The following is a 15,426-nucleotide window of genomic DNA, read 5'->3' as shown; positions in this document are numbered from 1 at the left end:
CGAGTCCCAATTACTGCACAATATTTCGCGAAATTCATCATCTATATCCTGAGAATTTACTTCTATTAGATGATGAAAATGTTTCAGTAAAGGATAGATCGAGGTTTGGATCTTGCGCTTGATGTAGTTTGGATTCAAGATTTCGAGACTTTTAAATATTTTGTCGTTCAAGTCAATGCGCTTTTTAATCTGATTAACAACAGAAATATAGAAATTCATTGCGGTTAACCGAAATTTATGAAGATCATCTTTCGATATTTCATGACTCATTTTATCAATCATACTTTGCACTTTGATTCCACAGTACATTTTTTCTAATTCACAGTAATTCAGCGGACTCAAATCGATCAAAGCAACGTCTTCCAATTTGTACAAATAGTCAGACTTCACGAAATTGTTTAATATATTTTTCACAAGCCTGGTGGTTTCCGAGCTCAGTTGGTAAATTTGTGGACTCTCAGATTGAAACAAACGATTCAAAGAGTTAATTTTGGGTAATACATACGCCAAAAAATTCAGGTAGAGTTCGGTTAACGGATTCTCCAAACAGTTTTGGATTTCCTTCATTTTTTCAAGCTGCTTCCTATCAACGCATGTATCTTGGAAACTGAAATATACCTTTAATGTATCAAATCGGTCCAAGATTCTTATTACAACCGCCTCTAGTGACAACCAACGAGTAGCGGCAGGATGCAGCATTTTCAGTGGTTTTACATCCATTAAATGCTGCAGTTCTACAAACTTAGCCGTTCGCAGAGGGCTATTGCTTAGGAATGAGTAGATATCTTTGCACATCTGTTCAATATACGAAGGGATGTTTTTACACGCGTAAGAAGCGCAGAGTGCAAATGAATGGCATATACATTTAACCAAAACTAAATGAGGACAATCCAACTTTAGCAACACTGAAACAGAATTGTTCCCTCCAAACATTACATTGGCTCCATCAGCCGCAAATCCAATTAATTTTTTTTTATACGGAATATCATCTTTGAGGAATTTGTCAACTATGGCAGAGTATATGGTTTTGGCATCGCTTTCAACCATTTCTATAATATGATAAAAATAGTCCCGAATATTTAGTTTATCATCCATCCAGCAGTAAGTCCGAGTAACCATTACCAAAGTTTTTCTAGTGGATACATCTGTGGATTCATCGATAAGTAAACTAAAACAATTTGCTTTTAGAATTTCTATCAGTTCCTCCTTATGTGCTTCTCCAAGGACATTTTTAATAATGGCGGAAGCCTTTGTACGACCTAGTGATAAATTTCTCGCGGTCTCCGAATCGGAGTATATAACTTTGGATAATCTTGCATAGTCCTCAATGTCTTTAACTGACTTGTTATGTTCTACTGCCCATGCACATATTTGTATCTCGGCATCTTTATTTTCTCTTGTCGGTTCAATGAATTTGTCAATCTTTGGAAGAATAATTGCTCGGGATTTTTTCAAATGACACTCTCTGTTTTCGTGTTTTTTCATGTCTGGTATGCCACCACGGCAACTGATAGTTTTTTCACATATTTTGCAATATGCATAATTTTTGCCTTTTTCGCTAGGAACAAGCCAATTAAATTTTGTTTTCCATGAGCTCAAAACTTTGCGTGGATATTTTTTCATGTTTTTAGACCGTGATGAAGCTGTTCAATAATAGTTAAATTGAAAAGAGAATTAATTACAATGTGCGCAAAATAGTATAACAGCAAGATGGTGATAATAAATCTCTAGAATATTAAAAATGAAAATAAAACTTTATACCCATAACAAGTTTATTATGATTCACTAAACCCTAAAATGGTAAAATCGTATCGCTAGTATTATAAATAATAATTCGAATTTTTACTCTTTAATGCATTTTATAAAGACGCTCAACTAAAAATAAAAACTTTTTTTAAGTTTAATGTTCGAGCCGTAAACATGTGAAATATAGTTATATAGTTAGGGCTCAATTCCCTCACTCTTATTCGATTTATTTATTCATATCTTGGCTGGGTTGACGGTTCAGGAGATAAGGCATTGGTTTCATGAGCAAGATGTCGTATGTATGAGATTGATAGTACAGATGTACACTAACAATTTGCTGCGAAATCTACCAAAACAGACGGTTAAGTTTACAGAACCTGGCCTTGACTTTGCTTGTTATTTCTTCTTGCATTATAAACTTGATGTCTACTCAAATATTGCGAACTTTAGACTTAGATTTTAAAAATCTATGCCTATAGATATATCAATTTCTTATAATCATATTTAAAAATAAGACTTACCGATAGGTTTGGCTACTTTACTTTTGTCATCCAAAACACCAAAAGTATCTGAGTTCGAATCTGTCGAAGCAATGGAGTTACTGTGTGTACATTCTGAAAATATATATTTGTTAAACAATCTTTTCATAATCTGGTTCCCAAACTTACCATCAACAGCTGAGTCTTCTGGCTGGTTTTCAATGAGATTTTTAAGGTCATTAGAAACAACGGGTGACTGGTATACTTCTACTAAATCACTTGCTTCGTTATGGAATTTTGATAAAAATAATGATACAGGTGACTGTAGTTCTAGAAAATTAATGAACAGTTATCATTTATATTTCTCATGAAACAATTTTTTATTTTTACCCGCATCTACAGATCTGTTTTCTGACACCGTATCAATCGTCGGTCGATTGAAAAAATCGATAAGCTTTGCGTTGGGTTTCTTTGAAATTTTAGGTTGAGATTTTGATTCACCGGAAATAATTGAAGAGCAACTAGCTGAAGCTTCCACAAAACGAAGCTCTTCATTTTGTATTTCTGAATTTCCTACGAATGCAAATGGTATGAATTTTTAATATGAACAATTAAACAAATTTTGAGATGTAAAGCTAAATATTTTCGTTATATATGTGGGTATATATATACCTTTTTCAGCATCTAAATCACGTTCAGCTTGAGAAAATTGGCATTTCGACGATGTTTTACTACCCGAATATTGACTAAAAAAGTCGGTAAGTTTCCTCTTCGACATTTTAATTTTGAACCAAATTTGATTTTTATAAAACGGAAAATGGCGCAGTTTATTCACTCGTGACACATGCATGCATATGCTAGATTAGCTGTTATTGAGTAAGAGTGAGATGTTACCTCTATTTCTAGATGAATTTCTCAAAAGGCCGCATCAGAGAGTGATGATATCTTTATGTTTACTTTCTCGTTCGACTATTGTGAACACATAATGAAGCAGGGCAATTTGGGGAAACTACAATTATTTGTACTTAAAATCCGATCTCATTATTTCATGCGATATAAAATCTGCAAAAATCTGCTGAAAATTGAGAAGTCTGCAGAATATCTGCAGCTTTAAAATAATCTGCGGTGAAGTTAAGAAATCTGCAGATTTACAGACAAATCTGCAGACCTGGCATCTCTGCACTTGTCAATCGTTCGGATTTTCGATTGCACACGAACAGTTGGCTCATTTTTACGAACGAACATAATCGCTTCCGATGATGTTCGCTGGCACTTTTTAACTCATGCATTGGCAATTGGGTTCGTGTTTCAAAATTTTGCGATTTTCAATTCTCTCATTCTCCGCCATCGCACGCAGTATGATACCGAACGAGTTTGAGTGACTCTGTTATGTATTATTGAGTACGCAATGGAACGATGATGCATAGTGAAAGATGATCGTGTGTATTCAGGGTGATGATTGATTTTTTCCGTCCTTGGTGTGGGGTTTTTATATATTTTATATACTTTTATGCTCAAGAATAATAAAAACAAAATCAACATAATGAAATAGTTCTGTATATTACATTTCATCTTCTGAATTGTCACTAGAGGTGTATGCTGATTGCTCATCCTCTTCGTTAAAATTCAACAAGCTTCTCGCATCTGATGAAAGAGATTTCATGGATTTTTGAGGTAATTTCCGTAGACTTGTTAATACGGGATCAGAAGATAAAAGATGCCGCATGAATAGATCTTTGTTGGTTAACACTCTCGATGATTTTCTGTTATGATCTCTACAATAACGCCTAAGATCCTTATTACGGGATTCTTGTGCTTCTTCAGAAAGTTGGCCGATTGGTACCAGGAATGAGTTGATTACTTGCGATCTATGAATCAAAATTTTATGAACACTAGCCGGCATGTAATACTACGGGTACAAGTCCACAAGTTGTTGTGCAGTTTCCAATGCATAATCATCGAACTTCTGACAGTTTATTTTATGGCCAGATGCAATTGTTTGAAGAATGCTGCCGCATCGTTTGAGTACATTAACTTCAATACCCGTTACCTTAGCTGTTTTCCATCGTTAGATGTACCCGCACCTCCCGCGCATGGTTTGTCGATTATCAACCCCATCTCAGTTTTGAATAGAAGTTGAATTTGAATTTTTCGTTTGACCAACTTTTCGCGATCAGTTCCACGTGCTTGCCATGGTTTGATTTCTAATCGATATGAAATGTGAAGAAAATACTCCATGAACCTTATCCATGCATGTAATGTTGACAAACCAAACTGAAATGTATCCGTATTAATCGTGCGTGTTTTGATTTCCACAATATTGTTCATCATTTTTGGAGTAGCTTGACATATGTAACATTTTTTAGATGACTTAGTGGCCGTTAATGCGTTACAAATTTTACCGTCAACCATTGTTAGCACCATTTTATAATCAATTTTGATTCTTCTAGTCTCATTTAATATAATCGTTGGTTTCAAATTTTCTATCTGTTGATTAAAATAATTTCTCTCACGCATTGAAATTTCTGTGGTTTCCTTAACGAAGCGGTCTACAGTAACGGGTTGAAGAAGGCCGGGGGTTTTGAAATAGATTTTTTTCATTACTCGCGGTACTATTGGAACAATAGAGGTCAAAAATATATTTCCATCATTTTTTGAGCCATCATCCTTCAGAAGCAAGCGATGCTGGTGGAGAAATTCAAGATGGCGACGGAATGAAATTGATGTATATCTCGCACGTATTTCATGTTTTTCTTAGTTAAAAACATTTGTTCGCGCAAAGTGGATCAATATCATTAATGAGCATGATGATTCAAGTATTTTAAAGATGTTTTTATTGTTTTTTATAGTTTTTACAAATTTTGTCAGCAAGAAATTTCCAGCAATAGTGTAAACGTTGTCAGCTGCTGGCGTGTCAGTATACTGGCACCAGCATGCTGGCTACCAGCAATAGTGTAAACATCACATTTGTCTTTGTTATACAGCACATCCACCAATGTTCACAGGTTGCTTTGATGTTGTGTTATTATCAAATTAGATTACATTTACAACAAAGTGTTAACTAAGAAAAATTTATTTAATTATAATAAAAAACAAAATATTTCTGAAATATATTGAAGATATTCACAGTTACATATTATTATTTTTATCATTATTATTATCGTGATTATTATTCTTATTGTTATTATTCTTATTATTATTATTCTCATTGTTTTTATTTTTATTATTATTACTATTATTATATTCGTTTTATATTACAGCGGCTTCCAATTTTCTAGTTATATTTATTTATGAAATCCTTGGATACAATCGGATACAAACCATTCCTTCGAGGTTTTGTTCTAAATCGAAATTATTATCCAACCTAAACTGTTTGATCTGCTACTTTTTGCACTCTTCTGCGATATATAAGTTTGAATTTCGACTGTATTTTACATAAAAATATTCATAACTCTTTTGAAATTTATCATAGCACTTTGAAATGTCATAGACTGTTAAGTATTTGCACAAAATCTAGTTTTGTAGAAAAATTCATTACTCTCAGAAGAATATAAAACTTGTTAGAACAAAAAAAACTGATTTCTAAAACTTTATTTTTTAAACCACCTAAAATTAATTAACGGCTAGAGTTAAGAAAAAATTTTCTTAAGTAAAGTTACTCGAAATTTAATTTTCTACAATATTGTCGAAGACGAAAATTCTCTAGCTGCTTCCAGTAAAAAGTTAATTTTTTTTATCTGTCTTTACACGTGTACTGGAACATGGCCGTCCATGTACATAAAACCGCAGTAACAACCCGTGAAAGTTTTCATAAGACACCAATGATGAAAAGTCTACGGTTTTGCTGAAAAATAATTAAAGGCATGAAATTGCCGTTTTGGACCACTGTGCGTCGGCGAAATGACCGGGCACCGTTTAAAATAGGTAAACATTTCAGATGAACGATTTTATCCAACCGATCAACCAAGCGAATTTGAACATCAACATTTTTCATTTAACTTTTTTTAAACCAATTTCAATACGATTTTAGTGCAATTATATGATTCACTGATAACCCAACCAAAAAACTCTTCTGGTGAAATGACCCTAACCTATAAAAACAATTTCTTTTTTTTTCATATAGACCATTTGAACTACATCAAATCCGTAACGGGTCCCGATCATATCGGCCTCGGCAGTGACTTTGATGGTATAGAAATGACTCCGGAGGGCCTTGACGATGTTTCAAAATATCCGGACCTCTTCGATATACTGGGCTCGGGAGTCTTCAGAAATGGAACCACGTTCGACGCTTGGTCCCGGGACAATCTTCAGAAACTTGCCGGGTTAAATCTGCTCCGCGTATTCCGTCAGGTAGAAAAAATACGTGATAGTATGTGGACCTATCCGCCGTACGAGGATTTGATTCCATATCAGGAATTTGTTGATGCGGGCGTTGAAGAGCAACCGTGTATGAGCGACATAAATATTCACAAAACTTAGAACTGTCATTGCATCTATCGAACAAAAATTTTTAAATTTATTACTGTTTGTATTATACATGGTATAATAAATTAAGATTAGAAGGTATGCGTCACAGCTTCAATCTCCATCAAATCTGCACAAATTTCATCAATTCGGGTACCGATCTTTTTTGCTACCTCCAACTTCTCATTAGCAGGTAAACTCAGAAAAGTCCATATCAGATTTCCATCTACTACACACCGAGCAGGATTGATCGCCTTGCGAACAGTTTTGATTGTGCGAAATGCTTTCGGATTCAATCCACACAAATGAGGGCTATGCGTCAGAAGAACGTTCTGTAACATGAATAATCGTCGATATGTTTTCTCTGGTAAGGGTAATACGAATCCGACGCCACCGTCCAGAGTAGCAAAATAAGTAGTGTGTTTGAAGTCATAGTTTAGGTTGCGCTTCGAAGCATCACTTTCGTGGTAGTCGCACTGAACACGCAACATGGTGTTAATATGTTGGCCAACATGGTAATCACACTTTCGCAGCAAACGTTGACCACCGATTGACTCACGGGACTCCGGCTGGTACATATAGGTAATGATGTTGCATTGTTCATCGGTTACCAGAAAGCCAAGATTACTATTATCGACAATATACTCTATCTGATATACGTTTAGCGGCTGATAATCGCGCGATACTAGCGATAAGGTGCGGTACTCCTCTTGGAAACGAATTAAACTGATTGATTTGTAAACGTCTGCTACCAAAATGAGAGACTTTATAGACATCATTTGGTGCACGTAGATGTGTGTATCGATAAATGCCACTCCAACGAGATCATCGTCTTTCAACTGCCAAAGATAAACTTTCTGACCAACTGCTCCTACCAGAAAACCGGCTACATGAGTGAGTGCAGACACTGGTCCTTTTTGTTCTTTCACAATAACTTCCTTGAATTTGTACCTTTAGGGTAGAAATAGATAACGATTTGATGTCGAAATTTTCTGTAATGCAAAAAAGACTCAAAACTTACTTGGTTAATGGTTTTCCCGGTTCCGGTACGACTTCTATAATGTCGTACAGCAGTAACCTTCCACGTGATGTGATATCTTCGCTATAGTTATAGTTGGTTCCAACGGCAATATACTCTTTCAGACCGGATCGTGCACCCTCGTACGGCAGACTGACATTTTTTAGTGAAATTACATGCTCCCATTCTTCCAAATTAATCGATGTTTCTGGAACAATTTCCCAGGCAGATGGTGTAACTAACACAACTGAAAACGTATGACCCATTGGATATAGAAACCGTTCACCTTTGTTTTCCTCCGTTAGTTCCTTATCCTCCCCGTTAAATCGATAGTACTTACTGCAGATCTCCTCTGTATCCATAACGATGCAATAAACTTTGTTCTCCTTGTGATAAACAATCTGTTTGGGAGAACTGCGCAAAGGAATTTTCCTCACCGGCCAGATAGAATCGTACGAAAGGTATCCCGGTAACACAGCAATTTTCAGTTCATAATCTTCATCAAAGTACAAAAATCCATTCGGACAATTTACGTTGTTAAATGAAGCAAAGCCTTTAACGACAGTTTTAGCGTACATGCGATGAGTTCTCAGTTCACCACGGGATGTTAAAAATATGAAATACGGTTTTTCGCCACAGATAGCTACTCCGTTATACCCAGAAACGTTAGTAAAATAACGAATCATCGATACATTTTCGTACAAAATTCTGGTTGACTTTTCGTCCGGTTTTTCACCTTCCTGGTCAGTTGGAACAGTTTGACGGCGATTGACATGAAACATTGGGCATGTGACATTGCTGGGCACTCGCTTGAAGCGCAGTTTCAAATGACCCTTCGAGTACCGATACGCCCGATATACGAGCAAATCGTTTTCCAACCGAATAAAAAGCATAGGTCTTGTTCCATAATGACCTAGGGGTACCATCAGAATTTCCTTTGGCAGTAGACTGACGTTAAAACCATAAGGGCTGGTGAAACTTCCCGGTATCACATCGGAATCCGATCCGGATTGACCTACTAATGGAACAAATTCCATTGAATCTGAAAGAACTTTGTTTCCATTGCCCACGTTTGTAATCAAATAAACAAGCTTCAAATCTGGCATAGAATATATCTCCATATTGCCATTGTCTCGAACTGCAAACAACCAGTAGGTTGTTTTGATCGGTTGCATATATTTACGCCAGAAGTCAGGATTTTTCTTCTTAGTTTCAATCGCCATATCGGCCATTGAAGTCACCTTAAAGGAGCGGCCTGTTTCTCCGTAAAGTAAATCTTCTTCGTCTTCAATTTTCATATGAGGTTCTGGCTTCATGTATCCAAATCCACTAGAATAAGAAGCAGCATTTCCTTTTGACACGTCGTAATAATCCTCATATTTGGTAGTAAACATGCCCGAGGCATCCTTGTAAACGCTAATAGCCAGTACGGGCGGTGTTGTGCTGATTGTATTCTTATTAACCGCTAAGCGTGGAGTACCTTTACCTTCACGAAGTGCCAAAGTGATTACGCGGCCTTCCGAAGATCTGACGCAAACATATGGATCAGCTATAGACACTGCGGCGAGCGGGCAACCTAAATCAATCGGAATATTTTGCAACAATCGAGTTCCTTGTAACAATCTAATCGACTTAGTGGTCACTTGTACTATAAATCGATTCGCTCCGATATTTCCCACATGAATCGTTGGAACGTTTGTTGCAAATCCTGTATTTTCGATTTCGTTGATTTCGTCTCCGGTTTGCAGAACCATTGTCCCTGCTTCCTGAGACAAAATCATGAATGTGTGCATATCATCTCCTTTATCCCCCTCGACGGTCCACACATCTAAACATCCCGACAATCCAAAACTAGTGATAACTTGGGGCTTGATAGAGTTCTGTAGTACACAAAGTGCTCCATTCTTGCCATGCCCACTACTGGTCACAATCTCCAAATCTAGCTTATTCGGGATAAATTGAATATCTTTATTTTCATCCTGCTCTTCCTCAGTCGTACGCTCGCCCACAGCCATATGAGCAATAGGACCAATATTTAAAATACTATCACACACCTCAAAAATATAGCTCGTCAATTGAACAGACGTTTTCTGTCCTGTGCCGTATACTTCCAACTCTTCCTCCTCCAACCGCTGTCGTTTCGGTTCCTTCTCCGTAACTTCATTATCTTCAATAGTTATGACCATGCTCTCGTCCTTTTCCTTAAATCTCAACAAAAGTGAATTTCCTAGCCGAGAACCTAGAAAAAGATACTCCTCTTCGACTACACAGATCTGTAATGATAGATTTGTTATATCTGTCAAGCTGGTTTCGAAGCTGGCAGACTCACACAACTGGTCAACACACTGGCAGCCGCCTTACTGAAATGAAAACTGCGAACGCTACGCATCGAATCTGCACACATCGTGAGCACATACAATTCTCCACCCTTTAGAGAAAGTACGAGTTTCTCCGGTTCGATGAAGCAAACCTGAGCTGCCTCCAAACTGAGCCGGACACCATCTTGCGGTTCTATGAATGAGCTAATGATTGCAAACTACGTTCCAATTTGATTCAAATTTATTCTATGATACTTACTTAAGGGAAAATTAGTGCAGTGATCTGCAATACTGTTCAAACTAACGCCATAAGGTGGAACACTTTGATTCAAATAAATTACAGCATTAACGCTCAGAATTAAGCAACCTCCGATTGGTTTACTGATAGTAACAGCTTGCAGACAATCGAATGGCAAACTGTTCACCGTCCAAATTACCGGGTGTACTCTTTGTTGAATATTCAGCGACAAAGCGACCATCATACAGGTATCCGATCGAACTGCTATGCGACTGTAAAATACAGTGAATTGATTTCAATAAATATCTTTCACTTTACAAGTATTTTCATATACCCAGGAAAAGTTTTAACCGGTTCGTATAGTATCAGTAACGTAGGCTCATAATATCCATGTAAAAATTGAATATCAATTACATTGTCAATTCTTTCCTCAGACTCTTTAAGCTCAATGACGTATGAAGCTAGAATGGGCGTCTTAGCTATCAGCTGCATAGGAGCTTTTTTCATTGGTTTCACATCCTGAACTTCAATTTCGTCCAAAGAAGTGTCCTTTCGAAAAGGTAGAACTACCAATTTCCGTCCATAGACCAACATTACAGCGCAACGGTTATCGGGATCCACCCGAACTATCGGCGTATGGTAGTTTCCTGTCCATCCTCCCTTGATATCTTCCTCCTCGAAGTAATGCAATGACAGGGTTTTTAGTTCGAAGTTATCAGGATCGAACTGCACGACCGAAAGTTTGGCATCTTTGAAACTGATCAATAAAGCATCCCGTTGCGAACCAGCCAGTGACACCGATTGCATTGACATCATATTTCCGAACAGGGTGTAAGATGCCATACATTCCAGCTTCATGTTGGGTGGACGCACAGCTGCAAGAATTTTATCAAAAAGCGAGCATACACAATATTTGTAAAATACTCACTGGTAAACTTATCTCTAGTGTTTGGATCAGCATCTGGAATCAGCCGGTATACCTTGAGGACATTAGCTCCACCAGTAACAAGCGATTTTTCATTATTATTGAAAAAATAACAAGTTAGTGAAAACTCCACCGCAGTCGCTTCGTGCGTTTGTTTACATATGGAGAACATAATGAGGTGAGAAACAAAGTTTCTTAATGGCGATTCTATAATAATGTTAGAATACTTCTTCAAGATGATTGATCATTAATTCTCAAACAAACGTAAACAGCTACACGCTCGTTCAATGTTACTCTAAAGTGAGTACAATTTCACTCACTTTCGTTAAAAGTTAAACTACTCTATAATGAGTAAAGCTTGTTTACTCACTTCTGAGTAAATATGGTATTTGTCAAATTCTGAGTAACATTTACTCAGTGCTACAAATGGTAAAATTAGCTACTATATATAAAATATCATGCGAATTGAATAAGGGATTTGAATATGGAATTCTTTGCTTTAAACGATTACTGACTTACTTCTATCCAACGAATGAAGGAAGCCGCTACCTGTTCATCCTTCATTGGAAAGGATCCGTCTGCCTTCCTCCGTTCCACCTCCGACAAAGGGAGAAGTTCCGCTTCGACAAAGGGAAAAGTTTAGTGCACTTAAATTTTCACACAACGTTTTCAAAGCTCTGTGAGTAAAACTTGTTGTCAATTTAGAAACTGAGTCGAAGTTACACGGAAAATAAAAACTATCTATTATTTGACTTCTTTTTACCTAATTTCAGGTACTTCCTTTCATTTGCTCCTTCAATTGTTGTCAAAATACAAAGAGCAAAATCACCCAACAGCGAGAGTTTCGTTCAATAAGCTAAAATTAAGTAAACCGTATTAACTTGAAATTGAGTCAATACGACTCAACTGTAGAGTAAATCTAACTCATCTTTAAGTATTTTTTTGCACGTGTCTTACGAAAACTACCTAGAGCCACTTTACCTAAAATTAGTTTATTGAACGAAACCCCCAAATTGGGTGGAATGTACTTAAAATTAGGTTGATTTGCGGTTCCGTGTACTCATTCTTCTAAATCAATATTACTCACTTTTTGACATTTGTACTAAATAAGCAAAAGTGAGTACAAACTACTAACTTGAGAGTAACATTGAATGAGCGTGTAAGACAAGACTCGGTTAATTTTTCAAAAGGGCGTATAAGCAAGTGACAGTTTCTCTTTAATCACTCTCTCTTTCGATTATTGTGATGTGATTAAAAAGATTTTCTTTGATATCACTATTCTGTTTGAAACTCGAAAGTTTCGAGTATCATTTCATGCAGAGTTGAGTGATAAACGTGGAAACCGCTTGGAAATTAATAGAAGGGAAAGTAAACAAAGAGAAACTGTCACTTGCGTATACGCCCTTTTGAAAAATTAACCGAGAAGACCTGACAAGTAGCAAAGACATCATATTAACAAGATTTCCAGCTCTCACATTTCCTGAACAAATCATTGGCAACATCCTCTTTTGCGAGCATGACGCCTTCTGGTGAGTGCTTGCATCAAATCTCTTCTTCTTTCTTCTGGTTGGCGTCACCAGAGATGCCAGATATTTTCAGAGAAAATCTGTATTACCCTGTATAAAAATTTGTATTTATTTGTATTCACTAATAAAATGAAATTTCTACAAAGTTTTGATGTTGAACGCTATCTCAACAGATTATGGTTAAAGAATGAGAGTATCAATCACAGACTAACAGACAGGACACTCAAATTAGATTCTTCAATCATTTTAACGGTCTTTTCGAATATTCCTTTATTTGGGACAGTACTCACATGTGTCATGATGGCGCCACGTTACCCTATCAAAAACATCCTGTCTGTCATCTAGACTGTGTTTATTTTTTTCATTCACCAACAGAGTTGCCATTCATACAGAATTACCTGTAATGTATTGATTTGTATACGTCCATGCGAATTTCATGCAGGATACAGATTTAATACATATGGCCAAAACTATATACATAATTGTGCCTATTTCTCATCCTCCAACGCAAGACAAAATCGAACCCGTTTTGTTACAATATTTACTTGCTTCTGGTCTGCCGCCACTTAATTTCTGGTGAAAACTACCGACACAATAAAAAATAGTCTAGATGAACAACGTTGAGTCAAATAAATGGTTACCTTCCAACATCGCGAAAAAGTTAAATATATTATCAACGTAATCCAATAATTTATTGTGACGATTCATTTTCAAATATTTTGATGAAATCAGGCATCCCTGCAAGCAGCTGATCGGTGTTGACAAACGAGGGGAAACCAACTAGTAAAAAAACTTTTACATAACACAAGGGGTGTACAGATAGTAAATAGTTCGCGCAGTACAATATAGGTGGAGCTAGTGCATCACGAAAAATTATTTTTTATAAGAATTTACTCATACTGTCATGTCTGTTAGTCTGTGTATCAATAAGCATTTATTTTTCATATCTTCGTAATTCACAAAAATATGTAAAGACGAAATATAATATGAATGGTTTTTCAACCACAATCAAATTTCAATTCCATATACTTTTCTAGATTCAAAAGTTGACTTAATATGCAACTTCAAGTCAGGTCATACAACTCTCATGCCGCAGGCGATTATTGGGTTGCATTGTGATGCCACCCGGCAGTGGTCCCGCGACCAAGACCGAGTGCCACAGTCAACCATGCGACTAAAGCACAGACTAACAGACAGAACACTCAAATTAGATTCTTCAATCATTTTAACGGTCATTCCGAATATTCCTTTAGTTGGGACAATGCACGCATATGTCATGATGTCTCCACGTTCTTCTTCTTCTCTGTCAGGACAGATGACATCTGTTCCTTATGTGTTTAGGGCCAGTTACCGAGACTATATGCCCTGCAGTCATTTCCAGCCGGAGCTGTTTTAGAGCTTCAGCTGTGCTTGTTTTTCAAACGCGCAAACTTCTTTAAACGTCTTCATGTCGTTAGATCGGAAGAGCTCAGTGAAATTATTGAATTTACAGTTGAATTGGAAATTGGAGCGTAAAGTATTAAACTTTGGACAACTCAATATGAGATGTTCACCTGTTTCTGGTTCTGAGCATATGTCGCAGTCCGCTTTATCTTCTATTTTCATTTTTTATTTCCAGTAGCGGGAATAATCATGGCCAGCTTGTAGGCGATTCAATAACCTAACCTCGGTGTTCGTCAATTTCTTGTTAAAAAACCACGGTTTATCTAGGAACTGTTGCTGGATTCTGAAGAATTTTTGGCCTTTTTCTTCCGCGTATGTTTTGTACCAATCAGTCGTCGCTATTTGTTTTTCACGTTTTAGTTTCCAGAAAGCATCCTTCATTGATAGATCGTTATTCATTCTGTTTGTATGGCCGGTCGATGTTGCCATCTTTGCCAATTTGTCTGCGATTTCATTACCGTGAATACCGACGTGGCTTGGAATCCACTGTATATCAACTTGTTTTTCACTGGCTGTCTTCAATATTTTTGCAATTTGTAACGATATTATTATTTCTTCCTTAGCATTGTCTAATATTGTACAGGCTGACATTGAATCTGTAAGTAACACCCATCTTGAGTCAGTATAGTTTAACATTTCCAGAGCTACTTCTATCGCTATCAGTTCTGCTTGCGTAATACTGGTCTCGTTATTCAATTGGATTGATATTCTTTGGTTGGTCCCTTCCACGAATATCCCAATTCCACAGACTCCGTTATTTTTCGATGCATCGGTGAATACTCGATTTTTTCCTCTATGCTTACCATGCATAGCGAACAGAGTTAGTTGTTTCAGTCTGATGGTACTAGTATCCTTTTTGGCTACTTGTAGTTCATCCAAGCTTGCCAGGATTGTTGTTTCTATTTTCCCCGTTTTACACATTGGCGTGATTGAGTCAAACAGCACTCTATGATTGATGTATACCTTTTCTATGTACGAAAGGTCGTCTCTTTCATTGACGGTGTCGTCAAGATCGATGAGTTGTTTACCAACAGATGTACCGTACACAATTTCTTTGCTAGTGGTATACTCGTGATGTAAGTCCAGTGGTTCCTGACCCGCCAGTGCTAATAGAGTATTTAATGGTGTAGTACGTGAGCAACCGGTAACCTTTCTAAGGCATTGATTGTTCACAACAGATAGTATCTGTTTGTTTGTTTTTCTTGCATTATTGATAACGGATGCTCCGTAGTCCAGGACGCTTCGTATGAGTGCCTTGTAGATAAG

General features: G+C 36.9%; 2 protein-coding genes across 6 annotated transcripts in view; one reads left to right on the top strand and one right to left on the bottom strand.

Annotated features, from left to right (window-relative positions):
- Positions 1-6,821, top strand: part of LOC131435977 (GDP-fucose protein O-fucosyltransferase 1) — a 137,406-nt gene extending 130,585 nt beyond the window's left edge. For 4 of the 5 annotated variants that reach the window (XM_058604300.1, XM_058604303.1, XM_058604305.1 and 1 more), the window contains one exon: positions 6,349-6,821. In XM_058604300.1, the coding sequence (XP_058460283.1) occupies positions 6,349-6,707 (359 nt within the window). In that variant the 3' untranslated portion in view covers positions 6,708-6,821. The remainder of the gene's footprint in view (positions 1-6,348) is intronic. The other variant, XR_009230560.1, reaches the window with a different exon arrangement.
- LOC131435975 (cleavage and polyadenylation specificity factor subunit 1) lies at positions 6,348-11,449 on the bottom strand. The gene is made up of 6 exons (XM_058604297.1): positions 11,195-11,449; positions 10,601-11,141; positions 10,288-10,538; positions 10,040-10,221; positions 7,714-9,983; positions 6,348-7,643 (listed from the first exon to the last, which is right to left on the bottom strand). Exons 1-6 carry the CDS (start codon positions 11,361-11,363, stop codon positions 6,785-6,787), a joined length of 4,272 nt encoding a protein of 1,423 aa, XP_058460280.1. The 5' UTR covers positions 11,364-11,449; the 3' UTR covers positions 6,348-6,784.
- Positions 11,450-15,426: the final 3,977 nt, after the last annotated feature.

Source organism: Malaya genurostris, chromosome 3 (genome assembly GCF_030247185.1).
Source record: "Malaya genurostris strain Urasoe2022 chromosome 3, Malgen_1.1, whole genome shotgun sequence".
Classification (NCBI taxonomy): Eukaryota; Metazoa; Arthropoda; class Insecta; order Diptera; family Culicidae; genus Malaya; species Malaya genurostris.
Note: the sequence above shows the minus strand (reverse complement) of the source record. Positions and strands in the feature narration are given on the sequence as shown.